This window comes from Phascolarctos cinereus, unplaced genomic scaffold, assembly GCF_003287225.1.
Source record: "Phascolarctos cinereus isolate Bilbo 61053 unplaced genomic scaffold, phaCin_HiC Scaffold_3;HRSCAF=262, whole genome shotgun sequence".
Lineage (NCBI taxonomy): Eukaryota > Metazoa > Chordata > Mammalia > Diprotodontia > Phascolarctidae > Phascolarctos > Phascolarctos cinereus.
Window position 1 is genome coordinate 34,580,751 of NW_027555736.1, and position 13,461 is coordinate 34,594,211.

General features: G+C 41.2%; 1 protein-coding gene across 1 annotated transcript in view; it reads left to right on the forward strand.

Annotated features, from left to right (window-relative positions):
* SCAPER (S-phase cyclin A associated protein in the ER) overlaps positions 1-13,056 on the forward strand; it is a 415,034-nt gene extending 401,978 nt beyond the window's left edge. The window contains 3 exon segments of the mRNA XM_020976028.2: positions 7,623-7,814; positions 10,238-10,289; positions 12,622-13,056. Of these exon segments, the coding sequence (XP_020831687.2) occupies positions 7,623-7,814; positions 10,238-10,289; positions 12,622-12,725 (348 nt within the window). The 3' untranslated portion in view covers positions 12,726-13,056.
* The last annotated feature ends 405 nt before the right edge of the window (positions 13,057-13,461 follow it).

Sequence of the window (13,461 nt, forward strand, 5' to 3'; positions counted from 1 at the left end):
GTTCCATTTCTTTTTCTAAGATAAGGTTATTTAAATTTTCTATTTTCTGTTCTGTTAATCTGAACAGTTTATATTTTTGTAATTATTCATCCATTTCATTTAGATTAGAAATGTTATTGGCTTATACCTGGGAAAAATAGCTCCTAATAATTTCTTTTATTTCTTCTTCATTGATTGTGAATTCACTTTTTTCATTTTTTATAGTTAATTTCATTTTTGATAGTTAATTTGGTTTTCTGCCTCTTTTTTTTTTTAAATCAAATTAACCAGTACTTAATCTGTTTTGTTGCTGTTGGGTTTTTGTTTGTTTTTTATTTATTAGTTCAGTGTTTTGTTTTTTACATTCAGTTTGTCTGTCTCTGCATTGGTATTCAGGATTTCTATTTTGGTGTTCAATTGAGGGGTTTTAATTTGTTGTTTCTCTAGTTTTTTAAGTTGCATGTCCAATTTGTTGATCTATTCTTTCCTGCTTTTATTGATGTGTGCATTTACAAATATAAATACTAAGTACTGCCTTGGCTGCATCCCACAGATTTTGGTATGTTGTCTCATTGTTATATCCTTCTAAGAAATTGTTTATTATTTCTATGATTTGTTCATTGACCCACTCTTAGGATTAGGTGATTTGGTTTCCAATTAATTGTTAATCTATGCTTCAAAAGCCCTTTGTTGAATGTAATTTTTACTGCATTATGGTCAGGAAAAATATATTTAATATTTCTGCTTTTCTGCATTTGTTTGGGGTTTTTATGCCCTAATATATGATGGGGGGTTTTTGAAGGTGCCATGCACAGCTGAAAATAAGTTATGTTCCTTTCTATTCTCGTTCCTTATTCTCCAGAAGTCTGTCATATCTACTAAATTTTCTAAAATTCTACTCATGTCCTTAACTTCTTTCTTGTTTATTTCTTGGCTAGATTTATCTAGGTCTGAGAGGGGTAAATTTGAGGCCTTCCACTATCCTAGTTTTACTGTCTAGTTCTTCCTGTGATTCATTTAATTTCCGTTTCTGGTGTGCTAACCACATGTCAAAGAGGCTCTTTGATTATCCCACAGGATAGTGGACTGGGCTATTTGATTATCTCCTGTGGCTGCTTTCTTAATGCTCTTGATGGAGTTGGGCAACCAGTGAAGGGAACCTATGACCTTGTGAGTTCCAAAGGCTGAGGGGGCCCCTTGGCATCCTGTCATTCCGTAGTCCAGGTTTCCAAACCAACACAGCATTGATGCCCAGGGAAACAAGGATTGACTTTTAGAAGTTCCCTTTGGGATCCTGGATCCAGTGGTAACTGTGACACAGTCGTCTGGCAGGCCTGCTCCATCTGCACGTGAATTTGGTGGGGCTAGTGCTGTGCCTACCCTTCCTGGGACTGAGGTGGTAAAGGGGAGAGTGTGCCCCTACATTATTGAGGGGGGAGGGTAAGTGTTTATATGTTTGATCTTGTTCCATCTCTGAAGTAAATATCCCTTTGTAACAGCTAATCTCCCATTAAATGGTTAAATGAAACTGAAAGTGCTAGTCACTGTCCCCTCAACCAATAGGGGCAACACAGCCAGTAGGGGCTTAAGCCAATATTGTCAGAAAAAAGAGACACTCCCACCCCCTCAGAGTCACCCAGAACCTGGAGGGTTAATGTAGACTACCTGGCCCTGAGAGAGTGAGGCCAGAACTTACTACATGAGTCTCTGACTGAAGGTAAAACCAGCACCACTGGAATGGCAGCAAACCCTTCTGGCCCCTGAAGACTTCCCCCTGTGCTTATGTGTTTGGGGAGTGGGGGAGGGTGGCAATGCCTATCACTTCCCTCATCTAAGCCTCTGTTTTTTCTGAAACCACTTTACCTGTACTTCTTGGACAGCTACCATTTTGGGATTGTCTCATCAGAGCTGTCAGAGTGCATTTCCTTTTTCATCACCACTGAACTGCCCACCCCCACCCCTCAGTTGTTTGCACAACTTTCTTTCTGTACTTAACAGAGCCAAGAATGGCTAGCAGCAGTTCTGGGCCATGGTTACAGCTTACTGGCTCTACTCCCAAAGGCTATTGTTGCATGGAAGGGTTATTTACCTCAGGTCTCTGTTTTCTGTGTTGGCGGCTGGTTCGTGTGGCTCCCTTGTCATTAAATACACAGTGACACCACTATCTTTGTATTGTGGGGCATCTCCCAGCTCTAAGCATAGACAGGAGCAGGATGGGGGTGGAGGGTGGAGACAGGTGGGGTTTCATTGGCTGAAGGAGATTCTTCTGGCTCTCATAGGGAAGGCCCTGAAAGCTGGGAATAGCTGTGCTATGTCACCTTCACTGGGACTCTTCTCCTCTGGAACCCCAGCATCATCCTGTCAAGGAAGAGGTTGGACAAGATAATTTCTAAATTCTTTTTTTAGTTCTGATGTTCCTTGATTCAGCCCAGAAATACTTGTGTTCCCAAATTAAGGAATGTCATCAAGTGACCAATGAAGCAAGGAGATAAAAACGGAGTTTAAAAGGGGAGTACAGCTCAAGGAAGCACAAATACCTTTGTCAAGTTAGAATCCCCTTGCAGTCCTAGTTCTAAGATGGTCCCTCTTGAAGACTTTCTTTAAGGCTTTCTAAGGTCTCCACCTTGTGTCTTGATTTTGTTTCCTCAAATTTTATTCCCCATTTTACACATGAGAAATCTGAGGCCCAGAAGGTGGCCAAGGCCACCCTGGTGATGAGCAGCAGAGCCAGGGCTAGAGCTTTGACCTTGGAGGCCCTACAGTGAGTGGCCACACTGCTTGTCAGTCGTTATTTGCAGCGCTATTTTCTTATAGGGATACATGTGTGTACTGAGGTTTCCTGGAAGACAGTGGACAAAGACTTACTATAATGTTGGCAACTCTACTTTGTCCCACTTTTCAAAGGGAGGCCTCCAGCCCAGGGGCAGTGGTGAGAGCCTTGGCTTGCTTCAGAGAGTCTCTGCTAACCCTGGGTACTGAACCTCTAACGGTGGCAGTGCTTGGGTCTTGTGGGGGGAGGGTGAGGCAGCTCCACGTAGTGAAGGAAAGCCAACATTTATTAAGTACTCACACTGTGTCGGGCAGTGTGCTAAGTGCTGGGAGTGCAGACACAGGCAGCAACAAAGAGGGCAGAGTGGAGGGCAGAGTGAGCTGGAACTCAGGCCTGGAGGAAGAAGGGTTCTGGAGAGTCAGGAGCAGAGCCTGGGCAGAAGGAAGGACCTCCTGGTGATGATGGAAGATGATGAAAGAGAGCAGAATGCCCCTGGCTCGGGGAGCTCTCCGGACTCCCGGCTTCGCATTGTCCTGGGTGGTAACTGTGTTCACAATGACATTTCCCCGAGTACCTGACCATCCTTGTGTCAGCTAGCACAGCAGTGATACCGTTCTCAAATAGAAACAGATGTGGGAGACTTAGAAAGCCACCGATTAACATTATCTCAGTTTTATTGTATTTTTATTGATTTTGTTAAACATTTCCCAGTCACATTTCACCTGGTTTGGTGCCCTCAGGAATTTTGCAGTCTGCTTTGCTGGTGTGAGTTTGACACCCCTAAAGGCTGCATTGTTCATGCCTTGGCTAGTTTATCCTAGGAACCTCCCATTACCTCCTCGGCTCCTGCAGATTTTGTGCCCAGGCGTCCTCAGTAAGAGGCTTAAGGATTGGAAAAGGCACCGCATTGAGTCACGGGACCTGAGTTCCAGATGTGACTGGGCTGCCTCCTAACTTTGTGACCCTGGACAAGTCACTTCTCTCTGAACCTCAGTTACCCCAACTGTAAAATTAGGGGAAATGCGCTCAGTAATCTCTCAGATCCTGTATAGCTTCACCTCTCTGGTCTTGTCTTCCTTTTGCACTTTTTGGTACTTCATGATTCAAAGGTGAAAATTGCATTTTAAAGGTGGCATGTCCTGTTATTACTACTATTACCCAAGCCGTTCTCTGCCCCTTCCAGACATGATTGGATTGTTGTTCACTCTCCAGGCATCCAGGACCTTGGGCTGCCCCTTGAAGCAGCTAGTTTGCTGAAATTCCTAGGTCATAAGAAATGCAGTTACAGACTGAGGGTCCATAGGAGGGATTCAGAGAATTATCAGAAGATCAGCTCGCCAGGGATGGGGGCTGGGCACAGATGGAGACAACAGTAGAGACTAGCTCCAACCTACAAACTTTTAATTGTTTAGATTTAGTCCAAACTTCAAATAGACAATGTCAGTGTGTTAACAAAAGTATCTATGAAAGAGAATGACTCTATAGATAGGAAACTCCTTGAGACCCAATATGGATGTCTGCTAAGTACAGAAAGCAAGAGCTTTCCCAGAAATAAACTTAGGTATCTGATAAATTGTCCTGGGATTCCCAGGCTATTCCCTTAAGGCAGTGGCCAAGGCCCCAGGCAATTCAATAAGGCTTTTGATTCAGCCCTGTTAAATCTACTCTCCCAGCCCGCCCTAATCCTTTCCCCTTCCCACCTCCAAAGGAAAGAGATCTCTCTGCCAGCTTTGGCCTGCTAGTCTGAGAAGCAGCAGGGCCTTGTGGAAAGAGGGACAGGCAGGAAATCCACCAGCCTGGCGTTCAGTCCCACCTCCCAGCACTTACTAGCTCTGTGACCTGGAGAAAGTCACTTCAATTTTCTCTGCCTTTGTTTCCTCCTCTGTAAAATGAGAATAGTAATCTTTGTGCTGTGTATCTCACAAGCTTGTTTTGATGAAAATATTTTTCAGCTTTAAATCTTCATAGAAATGTGAATTATCGTCATAATTTCTAATCATTCCTGCTGCTCTGCATCTCTGCCACATTATTTAAAGTGACACAGCACCGGCCGAATCCATAGAGTCTGCCCTCTGAGCTCAGCGTATTACAGATGGAGCCCTCTGTGCCCTGATGTCTGTCACCAAGTGGAGTCAAAGCCGGCAGCTTCCCCACGGCAGACTGGCTGCTCTGCAGACCCCTTGGCATCCTGGGGGCTTCTCCGTTGAGGCTGACAGCACCCCTCCTGGAGCTAAGCAGAACCTCCTAGCCACAGAAGGAGCTTGTGACCACCACTTGGGAGACCTTTTGCCTATCACATATTGCAAGTTGTAGTCTGGTCATATGGTTAGACTTGCTCACCCTCTTAGGAATCAAATGGACAAGACTAAATTTCTCCCTTACGTGCTGTTCACAAGACTTAAAGTGGGTGAACACCCAGCATGCCCTGGCAATGGCCTTGCAGTGAGTCTTGAGATGTGAATGTAATCAAAGAGTCAATTCCCTTGATTTCTTAAGAATGTAAGTTCAAAATTATGGTATATGATTGTGATGGAATACTATTGTACTATGAGAAATGGCAAGAAAGGGGCAGCTAGGTGGCGCAGTAGATAGAGCACCGGCCCTGAAGTCAGTGGGACCTGAGTTCAAATGCGGCCTCAGACCAAACACTTGACACTTACTAGCTGGTGACCCTAGGCAAGTCACTTAACCCCAATTGCCTAAAAAAATAAAAATAAAAAGGTAAAAAAAAATGATGAGAAGGATGGTTTCAGAAAAACCTGGGAAGACTTACATGAACTGATGCAAAGTAAAGAGAACATTGCACACAGTGACAGCAATATTTATTATAGGATGATCAACTGTGAATGACTTCAATATTCTCAGCAATACAATGATTCAAGATGATTCCAAGCCAAGTGTGTTAAGCTCTTGATGAAAAATGCTGTCCACCTCCAGAGAAAGAACTGAATGAGTCTGAAGGCAGATTGAAGCAGACTTTTTTTTACTTCATTTTTGTTTGTTTTGAGGGGTCTTTTTGGTCTGTATTTTCTTTAGTAACATGGCTAATATGGAAATATTTTGCATGACTGCGCATGTATAATCGATATCAAATTGATTGCCTTCTCAACTGGGGGTGGGGTAGAGGAGAGAATTTTGGAATTCAAAAATTTTTTAATGAATGTTAAAAATTGTGTTTATATCTAACTGAGAAAAAATAAATTTAAAAAATGAAATTTTTTAAAAGTACAAGTTTGGTAAAGTTCAAAATCACCACCTGGTATTGTGACTTCTGCAGGGTAGGCTCACCAGTTAAAATGTGTCCATGCTAGCTAGGTCGCCTTGATTTAGAACTTTGAAATTAATGAGCCTTCATAAAATATATTTTAATAAAAGAGGGTTGTTGTAGGATCAGCTGAAATTATCCAGCTTTCTATTTATATCTGTATATCTACATCTGTATATTCATATACCTTAATGTCAGCTGCTGTTATCCAGTCCAGGGCCTTGCACATAGTAGGTGCTCAATAAATGTTGAATGGAGTTACAAAGGGAAAAGTTGATCTTAATTATTTCCCACAGTTGGAAAAGAAAGACTTTGGGTCATTCTTTCATTTCAAATCCCAAATAGTGTCTGTTTGGATTGGTTACATTTTGTGTAGCTAATAATTAGACTATAGACTTAAGTAAATGCTTTGTTAAAATCAATGACAAAATCACCTTTTTATTAGCTGCCATCACAAATGACACTACTTGGGTATGAGCTAGACTGTCACAGAGTAAGAGTCTTTAAAATTCCTCTCGGATTTGCGGGTATTAGCAAGTCCCTATCCACATCCTCTGAAGGGTTTTTGATGTCATTTTGGCTATTGAACTAAAAAATGTGAACTATTACTTTGTTGATCTTGTTCTTAAACCAAACTGCATTATCAACGGAGAGTGTGTTCTTAGTGTATTGTTAAAAGTACTTTAAAAACTTGTAAATCCTGGTAATTTATGTTCCTCCAGCCTCCACTACCTCATTCTCTCCTTCTGGTTTTCATTTGAATGCAGTCCTGTCTGGGTGTGTACCTGTAAAATTGGGTTTTTCCAAGTACAATTTACAGTCGTGACCTTAGGTTTTACAGTGTCCCTAACCTTCGAGAAGCTTCCTTCTCTGCTGAGAAGCCAACTGTGGGTCAGCCAACCCTTTCATATTCTAATTGTCTCATCAAGGTTACTTGAAACAGATCTGATTTTGACATGTCTTGGTTTATCGTGGAGACTTTGTAGGACTGGTGAGTAAATTAAGAGGGTTCCCCAGCTAGCCCATTAATTGCTCCATGTCTTAAGATGTACACAGCTGTAAACCTAGCCTACTTCAAGACAACAGTCCCATTTATCTAAACAATTCTCCTTTTAGACTGGATGGCAGTGATAAAAGCTAAGATAAGGAAGACTGAGGGGAGGATCTTTCCGGGTCTCTTCTTGCAGAAACTGTGGTGAGGGACTCACAATCAGCTTTTCTTTTCAGCCTCTGAATGAAATGTCTAGTAGATGTTATATTCCCTGTATCCCAGAGGCTGTTACAGAAGAGCCAGCCGGCCAGGAGGCGGGAGGGAGGCCCGGTGGCCCTGTCTGGGTAAATGTTTATCCTGGATCATTCTGCAGGAAGCCTCTGGCTCTCTCCCTCACTGTCCCTCTAGCCCTGGCACGGCCAGGAAGCTCATGCGAGCGAGGGAGCGAGCGCTTGCCTGAGCCCTGGGAAATTGGCCTTTCCCCCCCCTCAGGGAGAGGAATGGGGCGTTTCCATTGGTATGATCCTGCTCGGCACCTCAGGAGCACCCTCGCTAGCACTGGGCCGTGATCTGGGAAGCTGGACTAGGGGTGCTCACGTTCCTCTCCTTGTCCCCAGGTCATCGTGCAGTCGGGCCGTCACCCCACGGTGCTGCAGAAGCTTTGCCAGTTGCCTTTCCAGTATTTTAGTGATCCTCGTCTCATCAAGGTGCTCTTCCCTTCACTAATCGCTGCTTGTTACAATAACCCTCAGAACAAGATCATTCTGGAGCAGGAGATGAGTTGTGTCTTGCTTGCCACGTTCATTCAGGTACAAACATTCCAACAGGAGCTTCCATTTAGGCCATTATTCCATGTGGGTCTAGGTCTCTGACTTTCTGTGTACCCGATTCAGTAAGAAAACAGAAGGAAACCTTGGGGGCCTGTTCATTGCCAGACCCCTTGCAGCCCACTAAGAAGACCAGCATTTCTATGGTTGAAGAGAACTTTCTGCCGTGCCAGGCTCACCCATCACTAGCTTAGCGGTGTCTGGGCAGCGGCTGTAGCTCTAAGGGAGGATTTCACTTAAGGCAGCAAAATGGCCAAGCTGCTCAGCTCGGGGCAGCTGATAATTACTGTTTTTAAAGACTGCTTGAGTCTTTTCATTTTCCTTGTCGCATTAGGGCTGTAGTTTGTGTTTTATCAGGATTTGGAGAATGCAGTTTAGACAGCAAGTCAGAAAAGAAGTCGACCTGTGTGGTTGACTTTAAGCTGTCAAAACAGCCCCAGAAATGTGAAGTGTAACTTGCAGATGTTTTTTGATGTGACTCTGATTCCAGTATCTCTCGTGTTAGGCTTTTAAAAAAAATCCCAAACTTGGACAAGTGTCATCTTCCTACCGTGAATGTGTCTTTAAGTCAAAGGTAATGTTGTGGCATAAGCAGCATTTTCAGCATCCAAAGCCGCCTGGCTAAGTGGACACAGAAAGTCAATTTGGCCCTTACCTAGTGTTTGCTCCCGAATCCAGGGATTGTTTTTCCATCAGGATAAAAGAAAAAACTTTTAAAAAAATTTTAATCGTTCAGCTTGGTTCACATTTTCCACTGTAAGATGAAATGCCACTATTTGCTCAGGAACAAATGTAGGAACTGCTTTCCAGAGCTCTTCGTGCCTGTAGTATTTAACCCCCCCCCAAAAAAAATGGATGTATTTCTTTTTTTGTTGTTCTGTTTTATTTTTTAGTTTACTCTGGCTAATACAAATGACTTGTAATACTTGTTTGATAGTAGATGACTGATTAGTAAATGCATCTTTAAAAGACGGACTTTTAAAAATGATTTATGACACTTTCTTTGTGAAAGACATTTTTTTTACAGTCTACAATTCAGTGGTGAGGGAATAAACAAAGTTAAAGGTCAATCACTTTAAAAAATCTTTCAGCCCAGCTATTCTGTTTATAATTCTTGACTTCGTTTTCTAAAATAGTTTAAAAAGTCAAACACACACGTCAGAACCCATTGGCTTTTCAGGAGTGGTTTTCTAATAAGATGTTAACAAGAGAGCCTAACTATCACATAGATTTCAATACTTTGTATCATTCATAAAGTAAATTTTGAAAAATTTAATGTAAAAAATACAGAGCTATAGCAGGAATTTAAAAACCCTTTTATGGTCATTTTTCAAATCCCAGAATATGCAGCTGGGCCAAACCAAATTATATGATTATTTAAAGTTTTAGATGTCTTGAGAAATTACATCAGTTTCTTAACAAAAATCCGTGTGATATCAAATGAGAAATAAAAGCAAATCCATACACAGCAGATTCTCAACTATGCATTTTCATTTGATATTATACATACCGAGGAGGGGAGGGTTCCTTTATATCTAATCTTCCCTAAAAATGTACATGTTACAAAGAAATTAATTTTCCAAAAACAGTAAAACTTCTTTCTGACGCTAGTGTGGTTACTGAGAATTTCCTGGTGCCTTCACACACTGACTTTGTTAACTGGAGGGATTGGACTCCTTCTAAGCCCTCTTCCAGCTCCTGAAGCCTGTGATGAAGAGGGGACGGGAGGCAAAGGAGGGAATGGGATAAGCCACTTTCCTGGCTTGGTTTGGCCACCACTGTCATGTGTAGCATCACATCATTTGTGGAATGAACTATTAAGGATTCTATCCTGTTCATTTCATCAAGTATTAATGTTCAGGTTCACCATTAAAAATACTGTTTCTTTAAAATGGAAATTTAACATTTTTGATCACTGAGTTACTGTAGAATTTTGCAGGATAGTTGAGGGTTTTTTCCAAACCCGAGCAGAACTGCTCACTGCTAAGCCACCATAAGAGTCTAGTAGGCTACAAGCTACAGACTGCTAAAGCTAATGAAATAATGTGGAAAAAGGTAGATTTGCACAAAGCAAAGTTTGAGGCATGGCTCGATGCTAGCTGCCATGGTAGACGGTAATTTTTGACAATTGTGTAACATGAATATCGTTTTATGGAGATGATTATTGTGAAAGCAGTTACATATAGTACTAGGTTTTAAGGATCATCATTATTTAGTCTTCCTTTATAATAAGCCAGTCCCAGCTTCCATTTAGAAATTTCCTTAGATTCTAACAATGTTGGATTCCAGGCTCATCAGGCAAAAGAGGTTGCAGAGCGGTTGCTTCATGAGGATTTTCAGTTTATTTCATGCAAATTTACTGTTTTTACACTCACCGTACAAACAGTTTTCTTTTGTCTACCCAGGACTTTGAACCAATTCCAGGTCAAACTGAAGACTTGTATCCTCAAACAAGGGGTATGTATGTCTCTTGAAATCTAAGACATTCTTTATGAGGCTGATAACCCAAGCTGCATGTGTATTCCCCATCTTCCATCACTTATAATTTCCCATTATTTTATCATCAAGGACTCGGGTTTCAAGTGCCAAATATATTTCAAGGCAAAAAGTAATTGTAGATTTTACCCTTCAGCAGGATTCCACATGTTGCCTCACTGAGAAGTCTAAAAGACTCCAAGGAAAGCCTTGGTGGTAGTTTCGTCTCCTTCACCATGTCCTTTCCCTGGCTGTGACAAAGAGAAACCAGTCACTACATGACAGAAGAGAATCAGAAGAATCTGATTTCTACAGAAACCTTTCTGAAGAGCTTCCAGAATGCTAATTAATTACCTCCTCTTTCTGCTGTCAACAAGTGTTATTTAAGAAAGCATTAGATAAAAACAGATATGCAAGATAAGGAACATTAGTTTAAAGTACTCAGTGAAAGATACAAGTGAGGAGATTGTTGGTTTCCTTCCCTGTTTGGTGCTGTGATGTAATCTGTCTTAGCTGGGGGATAGGGAGAATTCCCCCAATGGTGAATTTAAGCCCTTGAACTTTTTTTATTGAAAATATTTGTTTTACATGCAGAAAAAGCCATCAAATTAGCAGAGTTCAGAGGCTGAAAGATTTACAAGCCCTTTTCTGTTGCTCTCCTGCTGGGACATTTCCCTCTGATCAGAGTTGAATGTTAAGGTTGTTTGAAATTGTCTTTTTGTCATCGTCTTCCTAGATTGTAATTTTCAAAACCAAGGCTTCACTAGCTTCTTGGTGGCACCCAGTTTTGCAGTAGTTAGAGAATATCCTAATTAAGAAAACTTGCATTAGAAGTTCCCAATTCTCCATTTCTTTTTTAATTCTTTAAAACACTGAAAATTCCATCTCCTGGCTGCATTCCCCTCTGGGGCCCCTAACCTTGAAGCCTATCTTGGTGCGTGTTGGATTCTTTTGCTAAGAAAACAAAAAGTCATTTGGAATAAGCAGGTGTTGAAAAGTTTCAACAAGAAAAAACAACAACAACTGAAGTGGTTACATTTGTCATTTTAAAAAACCAGGTTCTGTGGACCCAGGTGAGTGAAGAAGGAAACAAATACTGGGGCCCTGTGCCTACCACCTAGGACCGGGGCCAGGGCTGCTGTTTGCTTGTTCTGCCCAAGAAAGAGGCCTTTCTCACCACTGAGCCCTCCAGCTATCCAGGAGGCCCCCAAACCCCAGTTTGCTCCGTGTGGAAATACTTGGAGATGTTGAAGGTTTTTATTTTCAGTCATACAGCAAATTTTGTGTTAACGAGGAAAAACTTGCAGCCTTCCTTTTTCCTATTTTCTCGTGAAATAAACACTAGCCCCTTTTGCTTTATCTGGAAGACAGATCCCCAGCTGTTTCCTTGGCACACTTTGTGGGCCAGTTAGTGAAATCCTGACACTTCTAGAGCAGGACATTAGAGGCACAGAGACCTTTTGTAGTGGAAGAGGTTTTAAGCATGTACCAGATTACAGCTGGCCTGATGCACCATAGTTCCACGTCCGTCTGTCCCCCGTCCCCCCTACCCCCCAAGTTCTGTACTGGATGTCCACTGTGACTCTTAGGGACGCCTCATGTTTGACAAAGATCATAGCATGAGCATCGCTGTCAGTTTATTCCCTGGGCATCTCCCTTTCACGGGCTGACTTTGAACACTTACCCACCATGAAAGCGTTCATACTTTATGTCCTGAGCCTGCGACTCAGCTGTTCAGTGCTACACAGGGAGAAGATGGGCTTCTTTAAGGGACTGAATACGTGTGGTTTTGCTCTCATCCCTCTGATAGGGCACTTCGAAGCCACAATTTGTAAATGAGTCTCTCTCATTTGTCTCCTCTGTCATTAGATGTAAAGCTGAATAAGGAAGTAGGGAAAAATTGCAAGTTATACTGAAAGGAAAATCTTGACATAGCTCCCGAAAACGAAACATGGTTTGGTTTTTGCCTAAAAGGAAATAAGGGCAAAATTTTGTGTTGAAATATAAACAGATGTCTTTTTCTGGCAATTTGGGATGGCGCAAAATAAACAGTGATTTTGTCCTCCTTCCTTTTTTTAAAACTACAAAATTAGAAGCAGTCGTTTTTAAAGATGCTTTCCTAATTAATATTATCCGAATGCACTGGAGATATTGTGACCGTGTTTGTTCTTTTTTTAAATGAACTTACCAGATTTATTATTATTTCATTTAAACCTGACCATCTGTATTTCCAACCTCTTAAATATTGAAATAAGTTTAATTTCTTAGCACACCCAAAATTATAATCTAATGTTATGCTCTCTCTCTTTCACAGAAAAATTTTTCACTTCCCAAGACTACCTTGAGCTATGTAACAGATTTCCAGAGCAGGCCTGGGAAGAAGCCCGACAATTTTTCTTGAAAAAAGAGAAAAAATAAGTTTGCTTTGGTTGGTTCTGATTGGATGCATTCTGATACATTCATTGTTAAAAACAAACATTCTAACTGTTCACAAAAATTTTTTTGATACTCAGTACCTGCACTGTAGATATGACATATACTTTGCACTATTTATAATTATTGTAGATACTTTAATGTTCTGGTTTCTAGTTTTGCAAGTTGAGTTTGTTTCATTTATGTATAACATGATAGGGTTTGGGAGCCCTGTGATGGTAAACTTCTTGCATTGCAATATTGGTGAAATTAGGCTTAAAAATGAGAAGATCAGTTCTGTTCTATATATCTTGTAATAAAATAACTTATTCTGTTTTGCAGTGTGACTTTTTGTATTTCAGCATCAGGGTTTCTGAAAAATTACTTGTCTCACTTCTTGGTAGAGCAATGCAAATTTGAAACAAAAATTTTAAAACATTCTGGAAATCTCTTCAAGTAATTCAAAAATTGAAATTAAGCTGCTTTTTGAATGTTCCTTTTTAAGGCTTAGAATTAAGGATATTTGTGGCATTTCTGCATTTCTAATGGGGTGAGATATTTGTAGTGACTGTTTAAAACCAACTGGAAAGATGGCTTAAGCATGTCAGTCATTCCAAGTCTTCTTAGCCAAAACCTTTTTAAACATCAGGAGGCTAAACTTACCCAAAACAAAAATAGTAATTGACTAGGGCATTATCAATCCCCCAGTATTGTTTCAAGGAGCATAAAAGTGTTCTAATCA